This window comes from Varanus komodoensis, unplaced genomic scaffold (assembly GCF_004798865.1).
Source record: "Varanus komodoensis strain SLA01 unplaced genomic scaffold, ASM479886v1 scaffold1, whole genome shotgun sequence".
Taxonomy (NCBI): Eukaryota; Metazoa; Chordata; class Lepidosauria; order Squamata; family Varanidae; genus Varanus; species Varanus komodoensis.
The window spans coordinates 117,607,900-117,621,247 of NW_025335268.1; the positions used below are offsets into that span (position 1 = coordinate 117,607,900).

The following is a 13,348-nucleotide window of genomic DNA, read 5'->3' on the forward strand; positions in this document are numbered from 1 at the left end:
TTAAAACTGTAAAATGTTACACTAAAGCTTTATATAGTAAAATATAGGGCAACATCTGATACTGCTACTATGTTTGGAGGAATTTCCAGTACAACAACAGGAAAGTAGCATTTGATAGTGCAATTGGAAGCTATCCAAAAGTGTTGCTTCCATAATGGGACGAAGCAGCTGAGATAACAGAAGTGAGCTCTGCTGATTTGTCTCATTGCAGAAGTAGTAGTTTCAGGTGGTTCCTTGGGTTGTATTAGCAGGCACTACTTTCACATTCCATGAATGGTCATTGCTACTAATGGATATGTTTACAGCTGGCTGATTGCCATTACTGGATATTTCCTTTATACTATTTCTACTTTATTACAGTTTTGTGTAAGCAAAAGAGAACATTTCATGGAAGTAATAGGCCAAAATACCAATTTCAAGGAATAGCAACATTTCATCTGTCCTATTCAGGCTAGGCATGTGGAGAAATCCATATTATGACTGGGAGTCTGATGGATGTTCTGGGCTCAGCTCCCCAGACTCTAATTTATTGCAGCCCTGAATCCAAGCTTCCAGTGAACATGTCCGGCATTCTTGGGGCTCTTGCCAGGAATAGAGCATCATAGAATTCATAAGCAGTTTCTCTTCTGCCCCACATGCTGAAAAGTAGCCAGGCAATTACTTCAAAGTTTATCATTTACATTTCAGTCTCTGTGGACTAGTCTTCCAACAGTCAGTTCAAAGGCAAAAGAGCAATATTCATTTCATACTTAATGAAAGGTGTGCCATTTTTGTAGAGATAAATAACTGTGCTACAGTCCTCTCTGCTCTCCTTTTTAAAAGATGGCAGGATGTTACTTCAGTACTGTTCAGACTACAGTGTGAGTTTGTAGGAGAATTGATACAAAGGGTTAGGGAAACATGTGAAAAGGACCTAGTATCTCATCTAATCTTTGGAGTTCCGGTGTGGTATAGTGATTAGAGTGCTGGACTGAGAAACTGCAAAATCCAGGTTCTGGTACCCATTTGGCCATGAGCTCAGAGTGACTTTGGATCAGTCAGTCACTCTTAACTTAACCTACCTCACAGTGTGGTTGCTTTGAGGATAAAATGGAGTTATGTATGAGAGCCAGTGTGGTGTAGGACTGGGACTCGGGCAGTGAAGGTTCTGGCTTAAGGTTGGCTCACTTAGCCATGGAGCCAACCTTAAGCCAGACTCTCAGCCCAACATACTTACAAAGTTGTTGTGGGGATAGGATTGAGAGCAGAAGGAAGAGAATTATGTAAGCTGCTTTGAGTTCTGTTTTTAAAGCAGGATATAAATTAAATAAATGTAAGCTAACTTGGGTTCTCACAAAAGGAAAAAAAGCAGGCTATAAATGCAATGTAATAATGCAGTGTAATCACTATTACCACCACCACTGTCCCAAGTACCTTAATTCAGATGCAGTGCTAAACTGTAATTTGATAATCGGGGGTGCCTCTGCACACTACCTTTCATTTCCTGACTTTCCTATAGTTCTCTATAATATCAGAAATGGCAAATAAGGTTAATTATTAAGGTTATACTTTGTATTACAGCCAGAATTGAAAAACATGGTTTGAAATGGATCCACAGATCATGCTTTGCAGTTTAGTATTTTTTTCCAGTTCAAATGTAAAGGCAAACTATAATAAGAAACAACAAGAGTGGAAAAGAAAAGGGGAGGGGGCAGGGAAGCTCCAGGTTCTACAAATCTGTTTGATAGTACATCTGAATTGAAGTGTGTATTCAGAGTCTCTGTCTTGATCGCAAATAGAATGGATTTATCTGCTTTCAGTATAATTGTGAACAACACTAATTTTCCTCTTGCAATTTGAGCTTCAATCTACCTTTTACCAGAGTAGTGCATGTTCTTCCACAGCAGCATCTTAGTGCAGGTATTTCCAATATCAATCTAGGTTCCTTAAATTTGAGAAGTTAGGCTTTACAGAAATTTGGATAACACTGATTCTCATTGATGGCATGTATATTAGTTTCATTCCTAAGAAATCTTAGTTTATTGTCATTGGTACTGATGCTGAGCTCTGGCTCTTATTCAGTTGTCATTGCTGAGCCTGTGTAACTGTGGTTCTAGTATTTCTTATCAAGGGAAACCATTTAGGTAAGCTGGCTTTGGGAACTTGACTGTCATTCCCTTTACTGCCCAGCTCTGGCAGTCACTGTACAACATTGTTTATGAGCAGATCAACCACAAGGCTTCAGTGCCACTTATGAATCCAACTTAACATTTAGAATTGTGACTTTCCTGAAAGCTTGCATGCCTTTGACAATTATGATATGTTTGGCAGTTATACGAGTAATATGGCTTTGTCTTGTTTTTAGTATTGGCAGTATATATGCTGTGATCTCCAAATCTCCCTTATCTAGGTACTTCTCATGAACTAATAAAGATAAATGTTAGGAAAACCAAATGAGATGGATTGAACCCATAAAGGAAGCTACAGCCATGAACTTAGAGGTGAGTGGGGCTGTCATGGACAGGAGGGCTTTCATTCATGGGATCTCCATGAATTGGAGCTGATTTGGCAGTGCGTAACAACACTAACATTAATATCCTGTTTGATATTGACTTGCCCCTTTCCTGTATGCTGCATGAAGGATTAGACAGCTGCTGCATATAGAATTGCCATGATAAAAATAATCTTGTAAGAATTTTATAAGCTCACACAAAATGTAAAATAACATGCATCCAAAGTTTTGTCTACTTCGCTTTTTCAGTTCATCCAGGACTGGCATACATGTGTGCATGTTTAACTGTACATTTTTCTTCAGGGGATCCCACCCAAATGGGATCAGTGTGAGAGCCAGTGTGCTGTAGTGTAAGAGTGTGGGACTGGGACTCAGGAGATCTGGATGCTAGTGCCCACTCAGCTATGGAGCTCACTGGGTGACTTTGGGCCAGTCACAAACTCACAGCCAATCTACCTCACAGGGTTTTTGTTGTGATGTAAGATAGAGAGGAGGAGGAGAATTATATACGCTGCCTTGAGTACCTTGGAAGGAAAAAAGGCAGGATATAAATATAATGAGTGTAGACTTGCATCACATGACTCACATTGTGAAATGGATGGTAGGCAGATACATTTTCTGTGAAAAATATGATCACCTCTAAGTTGGTGTATGTACAATCCAACACACACACACACACACACACACACACACACACACACAGGTTTCTCTACATAATGCCATACATAGGAGGGTTGCTCTGGAGTTAATTAAATTATGAGATCAGTCACTTGTAAGCCAGTCCAGCCCTAACTCTATACCTATTGCTGTGATAAAACTGCTTCTTCAATTGAGTTACATGTTGTTGCATATGGATAAAAATGCAGATTATAGATTTATAACTTGAGTCCTTCATTTCTTGCTCCAAATAGCTACAATAAAAGATATTAACCTGGTTCTGATTGCCTAAAGAATTTGGAATGTGCTTGCTTTTTCTGAAGCGTTTGCTTCATGGCTATAAGAACATAAGGATCAGATCATGGGTCCATCCAGTCCAGCATTGTGTGCACACAATGGCTACCCAGCTGTTCACAGGAAAGCCATAAGCAGTACCCTCCAGCCCATATTGGCCAGGAACTGGTGTACAAAGTTCTGACTAGATGCAACATAAAGTCATCCAGACTAGCAGCCATTAATACCTTTATCCTTCATGAATTCATCCATTCTCCTTTTAAAGCCACGCAAACTGGTAACCACTACACCTTGTGTCAGTTTAACTGTGAGTTATACAAAGAAATACTTCTTTTTATCGGTTGGTTGGGCAGAATTTCTGCCCAACCAATTTCATGGGTTGCCCCTGGGTTCTAGTATTAGGGAAAAGTCCCTATCCACTTTCTCCATACCATGCATAATTTTATATACCTTTATTATGGCTCCCTTTGCTTACCTTTTTTCTGAGCTAAATGATCCCAACTGTTGTAGCCTTTGTTGTATGGGAGTGGCTCCAGCTGCCTGATTATTTTTGTTGTCCTTTTTTGCTTTTTCCAGCTTCGCAATATCCTCTTCTAGGTGCAGTGATCAGAACTGCATATTATTCGAAATGCAGCCACCACATAGATTTGTGTAAGGAGAATATGATATTGAATGTTCTGTTTTCAATTATTTTCATAATTATGCTTCCTATGGAGTTTGTTTTTTCACAGTACCTGCACACTGGATTGACACTGTTCTTGAGCTGTCCACCACATTCCAAGAACTCTTTCCTGATCAGTCACTGTTACATTATATCTTATCAGCCTATATTTCAAATCGAGTTTTTTGCCCCAGTGTGCATCACTTTAGTGTTGCTTACATTGAAGTGTATTTTCCATTCTCTTTGTTTGGGAGATCCTTTTGGAGCTCCTTGCAATCCATTTGCAATCTTCTTAAATAATTTGCTGTTATTAACAAACTTTGCTACTTCACTGCTTACTCTTTCTTCCAAAGCATCAGTCTCAAAACAAACCCCTGTGGGACCTTACTATTTGCATCCCTCCATTGGAAGTATTTACCATTTATGCATTGTTAGCCAGCTAGGAAGGCCTTGGAAATTACAGGTGGCCTGTAAGTACATGTGAATAAATAAATTTATTTCTTCTCACTTCTTTTTGTTTTCTTCTTTGTTACTGATCCATTAAAGGAGTGCCCCTCTTCCTCCATGATGAAGATTGCTCAGAGGTCTCAATGAGGCACTTGGTCAAAAACCTTTGACAATGTTTGCTGGAGCACATGTTCACATGTTTACTGACATACTTCAGTTGGTTAAGCAAATGTGACATGCAATTTCCTAGATCCTCCCTTGATCCCACTTTAAAAAATTGGTGTTCCATTGGCCAATCTTCATTCCTGTTACAGAGGCTGTTTTTAGGGGCATGTTACATATTTTTCATAGGAGATCAACCTCTTCTTACTTGAATTCCTTAAGAACCCTTGGATGGAGATAATCTGGACTTGGTGATTTATTAACTTAAAATTTGTCAATAAGGTCAAGGATTTTGTCACTGCTATTTGTCTCATTTCCTCAGACTCCTTTCTTCGAAGTAGGTCAAGCACAGGTAACTGTCCTATATCTCTGCAGCACAGATGAAAATACTTAATCATGCTATCCTTTCATAATCCTTTATATCTATTATCATTTAACAGCCCACCTGCCTCCCTAACTGGTTCCTGCTTCTGATATAGTTAAAGAATTATTGTTGGCCTTGGGCATGTTAGCAATAGGTTTCTTAAAATGCTTTTTTGTATCTCATATCATCTGTTTGTATTTCCTTTGTGAAAACTTATGTTCCCTTTTGTTTCTCTTATTTGTGTTTCTCTTATTTGTTTCTCTTATTTGTTCTCTTATTCTTTTCTATAATAGCTCCTTTGACCTTGCTATAGTTAACCATGCTGCTGACCTCTTGGACTTGGTGCTACCTTTTCTAAGCTGTGGCATACATTCTGTTGTGGTTTTAAAGATGTGTCTGTGTGTGAGTGAGCGAGCTAGCTTTATTGCAGAGCCAAAGATAATTTTCTTGTGCTACTTCTATGCTAGAAGAAGGGCTTGAGCAGATGAAGACAGAAATAATTGGAATTCCTGAAGCTTTGCTTTCTATCTTTTTGTTCTAGTCTATTAATTTCTTTAAATCCTAAGTAAAAAAAAAAAAATCCTCATGACCTAATTTTTACAGGAGTGTGCCACGCCTTTGCAAACACTCCAGGAGGTAACAGCATCTGGCTCACAGCATACAGATACAACAATTTTAAATTATCATGAATGAATCTGTAATGCTTCTTAAAGTAGATTCCACCAAGTATTGTAGAAGAAGGCAACAAAATACTTGGCTAAGAAAACAACACTTCCAGGAACCTCTTCTCTCCATAACCTCTTGCTCTTCAACAGCAAGCATGAATGTTACTGGAATGTAAATGTGAGTTCTTATATTCCCAGCCTTGAGTCCTGAGTTGCTATTGCTGTTGTAGTCAGTCCTTGTTCCAGTTGGAAAAAGTTATGCAAAGCCATTTTTTGTGCATAATAGAAGAGGGCATATGGTTATAGTTGATTTGCAAAACTGTCTCTTTGCTTTGAAATGCATTCCAAAAATATAATTAGGCAGAGCTTCAAAGTCCTTAATCCTGCTTTGAAATGAATTGGATTAATTTTTCAAGTATTACACAATTTTGTACAAAATGAACTCTTAGAACCAATTTTAAACCAATATTTGTATTATAATATTAGCTTTAGTAAGGCCCTCTTAGGACAAAATTAGTTAAAGTTGTGTCTGATGTTGAGATTCTATATATTTGAAGCTGCAAAGAGCAGTGATAAAACTGGCATATATTCCAGTACTCCTACTGGAATGACTTTGTTTTAGGAAAATGATGTAATAGGTAGTAGAGATCTATTTACTTTTCATCTGAGATTCATGGGTAGCTATGAGGCTTTTGAAATGAACTGCAGTTTTATAGAGTAAAAAAGAAATGAACCCCACTGTTTGTTAAAATTCCTCTTAGGGCTGATAGTTCCTCCAGTTCTGTATAGTATCCAGTGTGGAATGAGACTGGTCGTGTTTCATGTGCTAACGTCATCTACAGAGAAAGCTAAGCTCTTTATGACCCTTATTGCACATAGCTAACTGTATTTCTGTGCTATATGCAAGAGTAGTGGCTTCATGCTTGTGCCCCCCTAGTTTTCTAGTGTAGCTATGAGGAGATTGGAAATACCTGTTCCTGTTTCTAAATTAGAGATCCAGTCCTCTTTATGGCTAACTAAGAAAACCTCTAGTGTTCAAACCATGGTTTGATCTTCGTTTGCTTGATCATGCCATAGTTGAACCAGAGTTCCCCTCAGTTTGGACATAACAAGGAACTCTACTTTAAAAACAAGCAGTTGCTTCTAGCTCTTCTCTTTGCAGTGCAAAGGGACAGAGGTGGGCACAAGGGATTCACACAGATGGGACAGAGGTGGGCACAAGGGATTCACACAGATGGTGGTAAACTATAGTATAGTGTTTCATATAAAACAGGGTAATGAATTGGCAAACCTTGCCAAAATAACAGAATTAAGCAGTAATCTTCAAAAATGACAAATCTGTCTGTGGAACTTAGAATTTTAAAAATGAAAAATACATTCAGTTATCTCCTGTATTTGTAAAAGTAAGATAGTAAGAAGCTCTGTATATGCCATTCACTAGGCCTTAGTGAGTCCTGAAGAAAAATGAAAACCTATAATCAGATACAGATATGAGGAATGATACACAATTCTTAAAGTAGGAACAATTCAGAAAGTGTATTATTATTTCTTCCATGCAGATTCCTAGTTCATGTATCTTTGAAGCACTTTAGATTTAGCATTCCCTATCCCTTTTTCTGAACATGACTATTTTCATTACTGGCTTAAACCAGTATGAAATTACAAAGAAATTGCATTTCTTCCCTTCCCACACACAGTTTTGGTTATCCATCTTTTTCTCCACTTCAAATAATTTTGGAGCATCTGTTTTTCCCTTTCCTTTGTGTTTTCTTTAACTGATGTTCTTGCACATGTCTGGGACCGCTTATTGAGCTAAAGTGTGCAGACATCTAGGTAACATTATCTGTACTATTTTGTTGCAGAAAACATAACTTGAATGTACGTAGTAAAAACATTTCCAAATAAAATATGGAGCTCTCCATGCTGATACGTATGCCTGGGACTGGCATATGCTCAAATCTATTCATAACTAGCTTGAGGGCTGAAAAATTCTCTCATGAGAGTTGGTTTCATCTTCTCCTTTGAAAATAAATAGCAGCCAGAGCAGGAAAAGTTTTACATCGTCTTCCATCCTTTAATGTTTAAATCAGTCAAGGTGACAAGGTAATTCCTTGTCTGAGTCAGGGCTACCTATCTTTTATAAACCCTTTGTTGGTATTGAAGGTGCTGTACAAAGAACACAGAAACAAAAAACAAAAATAATCATAATTAACCTTCCCAAATCTTTTTTTTTTTTTTTTGTTCAACAAAAAATTAGAAAGCCAGTACCTTCATACACAAAACTGTGTGTTTCTACTAATGGTACTTATTTGGCTTTTTTTGCAATTCACAGGTTCAATTGTTAAATATATTATTATGGGCTAGCAACCTTCCATAAAATTAGCTCAGTTTAACAGGCAAACAGGATGCCATCAGTTCCATCTAGACTTTGAACTTAGTTCCTTTTCAAATAGTGTGACATTCACCACGAAGACACAAAGTGGACATTGTGAGAACTTTTTTCTGCATCAAGTGTGATGCAGTTTTCATTTATCAGATCCTTGTACTTGCCTCAAATAAGTAGTTGTTTCTTTGCAACAGCAATCTACCTTCCTAATGCAGAGAATGAATCTGTTCCTAATAGAAATCATTGCCTGTTGTAGTCCTGGTACACACTGTTAACAACTTCATTTTTTGGTGAAACGGTCTTGAATTTTTCAGGCATACAATATTGAGGAACTAACATTCATTTCTAAAAAATCTTGGTATGCAGGCAAAGAACACATTGTTTTGATCCTCTTCAGATACTTGAGTATTTTAGATAGCTAGAAAATAATGGTTCTTTGATTTGTAATTTACTAGATGACACAGATGCTTGATCACTGGCTCATACAAACAGCACACACTTTGCATGTGGAAGGTCCTAGGTTCAGTCCACACACTTTCTTTAGGTAATACTGCAAAAATTTCTCCCTCAAACCTTGGAGGGCCACTGACAATCAGCAACCAGGTTTGCACAATAAGATAAGGAAAATAAGCTTATTTTCCTACCCTGCATGTGCTAGTTATGTGCTGCTGCATTACCATTACGGAGTGCAGTTTGTCATGTCATCCAAACTGGGGGGGGGGGGTTGCTGGTGGGTTTACAGACCACTGCAGTACCATGGTTTCCACAAGCATGGGAAAGTTGTTTGTAAATTGCACCCCCTGTGCCCTGCTGGATTTGTACATATGAGACTACAAACAATGACCAGCAAGAGTTACGATAATTCAGTGGCATGCAGCCAGCATGGGTGGGGCAGAAAGAAGTGGTACAGTGGTTTATTTCCTTCCCTGTGTTGACAATTCTTTGTTTAATGAAATGATGATCTAAATCAGTATATGGCAATATTCTCATTCGTGTAATGGCATTTAGATCTAAACTCTTGTGAAAATGTGTTACAGGAGAAGTACAAATATAGAGAATACCATGTACTCACATTTTCTGGTGAGTCTTTCAAGCTTATATGCCATTGGATTCTCAATGGCATATAAGCTTGAAAGAAGAACACTGAAGTCTAGGCTTATTCAGAAAAAATATTTTGATATACCATGTAGGGCTGAGCAGTCCATGAATCTTGAGATTCCAGGAAGCTAGATGGAAACTTCTGATTGTAGAAATATACTTGCTGTTATGTGCCATCAAGTCATCTCCAACTTATAGAGACCCCATAAATGAAAGCAGAAATATAGGGGAGAGGGAAATGTTGAATTAGTTATATCACCCCTTGTGATGCAGGGGTGTTTCTTGGCATTTCATTCCTCTGAGTTGTCAATATGTGTCGGCCAGAGCAGCAACTTGCTGCTGGGATGTACCAGCTCCTTGGAGGTATTTTTTCTGACTTAAGTTGTTAAAGCAATGGTCCTTTAATTGGCTTTCTAACTGGGTGACAATTAGTGTCTCATGTTTATATACTTTACATCTGTTGAGAGAACTAATTGGATAGTCACTTGGCCAAAGAAAATTAATGTAACATTATAGTTTTTGCAAGGGACATCTTTGGGATCCATGGTGTCTCTCCAAATAAAAACCAGTTGTTGTGTGAGAACTCTGCATGGGGGTGTGCAGGGTGGGATTGATAGAACTGTATGAGTTGCGATATGCTAGCAAGTCTGTATTTTGTTTGTGCTTCCTTTCTCTTATCTGATATTTTAATAAACTTTGTTTCTTTATTTGGAGTGCATGACTTCTGAGCACACTGAAGGGGGGCATCTCCCCCCCATGCAACCTAGAAAATCTGTGGTGTTCCTTCCTAAGTGATATATACATTACCTAAGTGCATCATTCTCTAAGTATATCACACTAAGCATATCACATAGCCTGCTGGTAAAAAGTATCATGGTAAGGGAAGCCCAAGGTCTCCATTATGGAGAAAGTTCCATGAACCTATTACATATACAACTGAGAGCCAGTGTAGTATAGTTGTTAAGAGTGCAGATCTGGGACTCCGGCAATCTGGGTTCTAGCCTCCACTTAGCCATGGAGCTAACTGAATGACTTTGGGCCAGTCACAGTCTCTCATCCCAATCTAATACAAAGGGTTGTTGTTGTGAGGATAATAATTAGAGCAGGAGGAAGAGAATCAGTTCTTTTAAAAAAGAAAAAGGTGGGATATAAATCTAACAAATAAATACATTCTCTCTCTTACTATTTTAAGAAAATGAACATTTTGAAAATCAAAGTTGCTATGCTCTGTTTCTATATTTACTGTCCTTACTCTGTGATAGACAGTCAAAAATTGTGGTGTTCTTTATTTTGTTCTTGTGTTTTTAGTTTTACAAGGCCCAGGATGAGATACCCACTAAATTAAATCTGATTTCTAAGTCCAGCAGCTCTCCTCAACAGGATTCTTGGTTCTTTTTGTATTTCATGCTTAACTGTAACTTAATTTTTAAGTTGTCCTTTTTTTTTTAGTACATCAATTGTGGTAACTTGGAACAGTTGCTAGATGGTAATCAGCACCTGTCCTGGACAGTAAGAGTAAAGCTGGCACTGGACATTGCCCTGGGACTCAGTTATCTGCACTATAAAGGCATATTCCATCGAGATCTGACATCCAAGGTACTGTATCTCTATCAAATGATAATTTTTTGACAAGAGATGTGTTATACTGTGTGGATAACAAATGTTCTAAGGTAGTCCAGCTCTACCTAGCCCTTTTCAGTGCCTCATTCTGTAAAACTGTTACGTAAAATGTCACTTAAAAGGATTGTGGAAAAACAACTGAAACATAGTTTAGTGGATTAAACTTTCCCAGAACAACTCATGTTGTGTACATGTCTGAGAAGAAACTAACCTGAAATAGAGGTCACAAGTAAATGAATTAAGATTGTTTCTGGTAAGATGGTTGCACAATGTAGACCACTTTAACTTGTTTGCAACAAATTACTTCTACAAGTCTACAGAACCAAATTATATAAAATGTACAAACAGTTGGAGTCATAAATGTTTGTCTTTGTCTTGACTACACTTCTTAAAAGCTTGACTTTATATATCTAAATGCTATTACTAGCTTAAAATAAATTAACATTATTTTAAACTATAGGAAGAATTTAGATATACAGACAGGTTGTATCCTACATTTGCATTATACTGTAGCTGACCTTTACTAATACAAAGTGGCATTGAGCTGGTGATGGGCTTATTCTAGGGACTGTTTCACTAATAAATAAAACAGCAATACAAATTGTTGAACAAACTCCACTTTTCAAAATGCTGTGTCATTATGTTATATCTGACATTAAACTAGAGGAAAAATTACAAGAGCTGGTGTCATTTCACTAGCAGTTGTACAACTGCTACAGAATGACTAACACAAGCCTAGTGCAATGCCACATGGAAGTAGAATCAATATACTGGATCTGACAATTGTGCAAGATTGAAAATGGAATTTGTTCTAGTGAAATGACACCATTGCACAAAACAGTAGGAGGCACACATGCATCCGCCCTGAGTTCTGTTTCCTTCAAATTAATGTTATTCTAAATAAAGCTCAAATCAATGCAGTTACCTTAGATTGTGAAGATTGATCACAGAACTTGGATGGGCAGCCAAATCTATGTTCTATTAGATTTTGACAAAAGCCTGACAAACCAAAGTATGAAAGCTCCGTAATTCTAAAGTGGAAACCCAGTGTTCCTTCAACGTTATATTTCTGTTTGGCATATCTCTAATATTAACATTTTTATAACTGCTGATTTATGGCATTGCTTTTTAAGGTAACAAACTACTAAATCAAAGGAAGTAATTGAGGCATTAGATAGCTGGCTTGCAACTGCTTATGTCAGGTAGAGAGGATAATAAAAGGTTAGGATGCCATTTCTGAAAATTAAAAATGCAGTTACCCTTTTAGATCCATTAACTGAGGTACAATTTTGCATTACAAATCTATTTACATTCTTTATTTTTTATACACGTTTACACCACAGTAACACTTTTCAGATTAATTACTTCTGTCAGACATCGTTAGCAAGGATGGTTTCTCTTAACAATATTGCAAAAATGTACAGCTAGAGATAGTGGCAGGAATAAATGGTTAGCATTTCTGTCCATCTTTTCATCTTAAAGTAATGACTGTAAAATATTTCAAAGGTTAAAATATCTAGTTTTCAACTGCGGGATTGCCACTTCATCATTCCCAGTGATGATGGCAGAAAAAGTTGTGGTTGATGTGTCCCAGTTATTAGCTTAGTATTTTAACTAAGGTGAATGAAACTGCAGTAACATGCTTGACTATAAAACAGTCTCTCACATGAGAATTGGAATTCTGTAACACACTGAAAATCAGTAGAATCTTGTACTTGGCTTGGACAAGCTATTACTAGTGATTGGCTTTTTGTGATAGGGTAAAAGAAAAATTGTGTTTTCTCAGCAAGATTACACTGTGCAAAGCAGATGTTAATCTCTCCTAGCACACAAAAGGAGCTTTATGTTCACTCACAGCTGTTTATGCATAAATATATATTAATTTTTTGAGCTTGACTTGTACTTCCTTAAGTGATACTTAGTAAAGATTTCAGTCTAAGGCACAGCTTGAATTGTGTCAACTTTCAGAAAAAGAAATGCACGGAAGGATTGCTTCATGCATTGGACTGCTTTATAGATGCAGTGCAGGAGTACATTCCAAAGAACTTGAATCTGCATGGGGAGGAGCAATAGCTCTGTGGCAGAGTGCATGGTTTGCATGCAGAGTTTCTTCTATTCAAATTCTGGCATCTCCAGCATGGGAGCAAGCTCTAATTAAGACCAGAGAGAGTAGATGAAACTGGGCTAGATGGAACAGTCGTTGTTCTCATCAACCATTACTGAGTAGGTCATGGGCCTTCCTGGATGACTTGAGTATATGGAAAGGATCAAAAGGGGGTATAAAACTGCTGCTTAGATATCTTGGCTCCAAGCCATTTAATATTTTAAAGATAATATCCAACATCTATAATTGTGACTGGAAACAGGCTGGCAGCAACTGTAAACTTAATTTTTCAAGAGGAGTAGAACCCATCCGAAACAGAGTGAACTCCCCACACGACTGACCAAGAACACTTTTACACTGGGTTAACTTCATTCTAAAGGCTTGTGTTCAGGGATTATA

At 37.6% G+C, this 13,348-nt stretch overlaps 1 protein-coding gene across 6 annotated transcripts in view; it reads left to right on the forward strand.

The window, feature by feature from the left end:
* TESK2 (testis associated actin remodelling kinase 2) overlaps positions 1-13,348 on the forward strand; it is an 85,171-nt gene that overhangs the window by 46,011 nt on the left and 25,812 nt on the right. For 5 of the 6 annotated variants that reach the window (XM_044441984.1, XM_044441953.1, XM_044441994.1 and 2 more), the window contains exon 5: positions 10,675-10,821. In XM_044441984.1, coding sequence (XP_044297919.1) covers positions 10,675-10,821 — 147 coding nt within the window. Of the gene's footprint in view, positions 1-1,304; positions 2,481-10,674; positions 10,822-13,348 lie in introns of those variants that run through there. The other variant, XM_044442003.1, reaches the window with a different exon arrangement.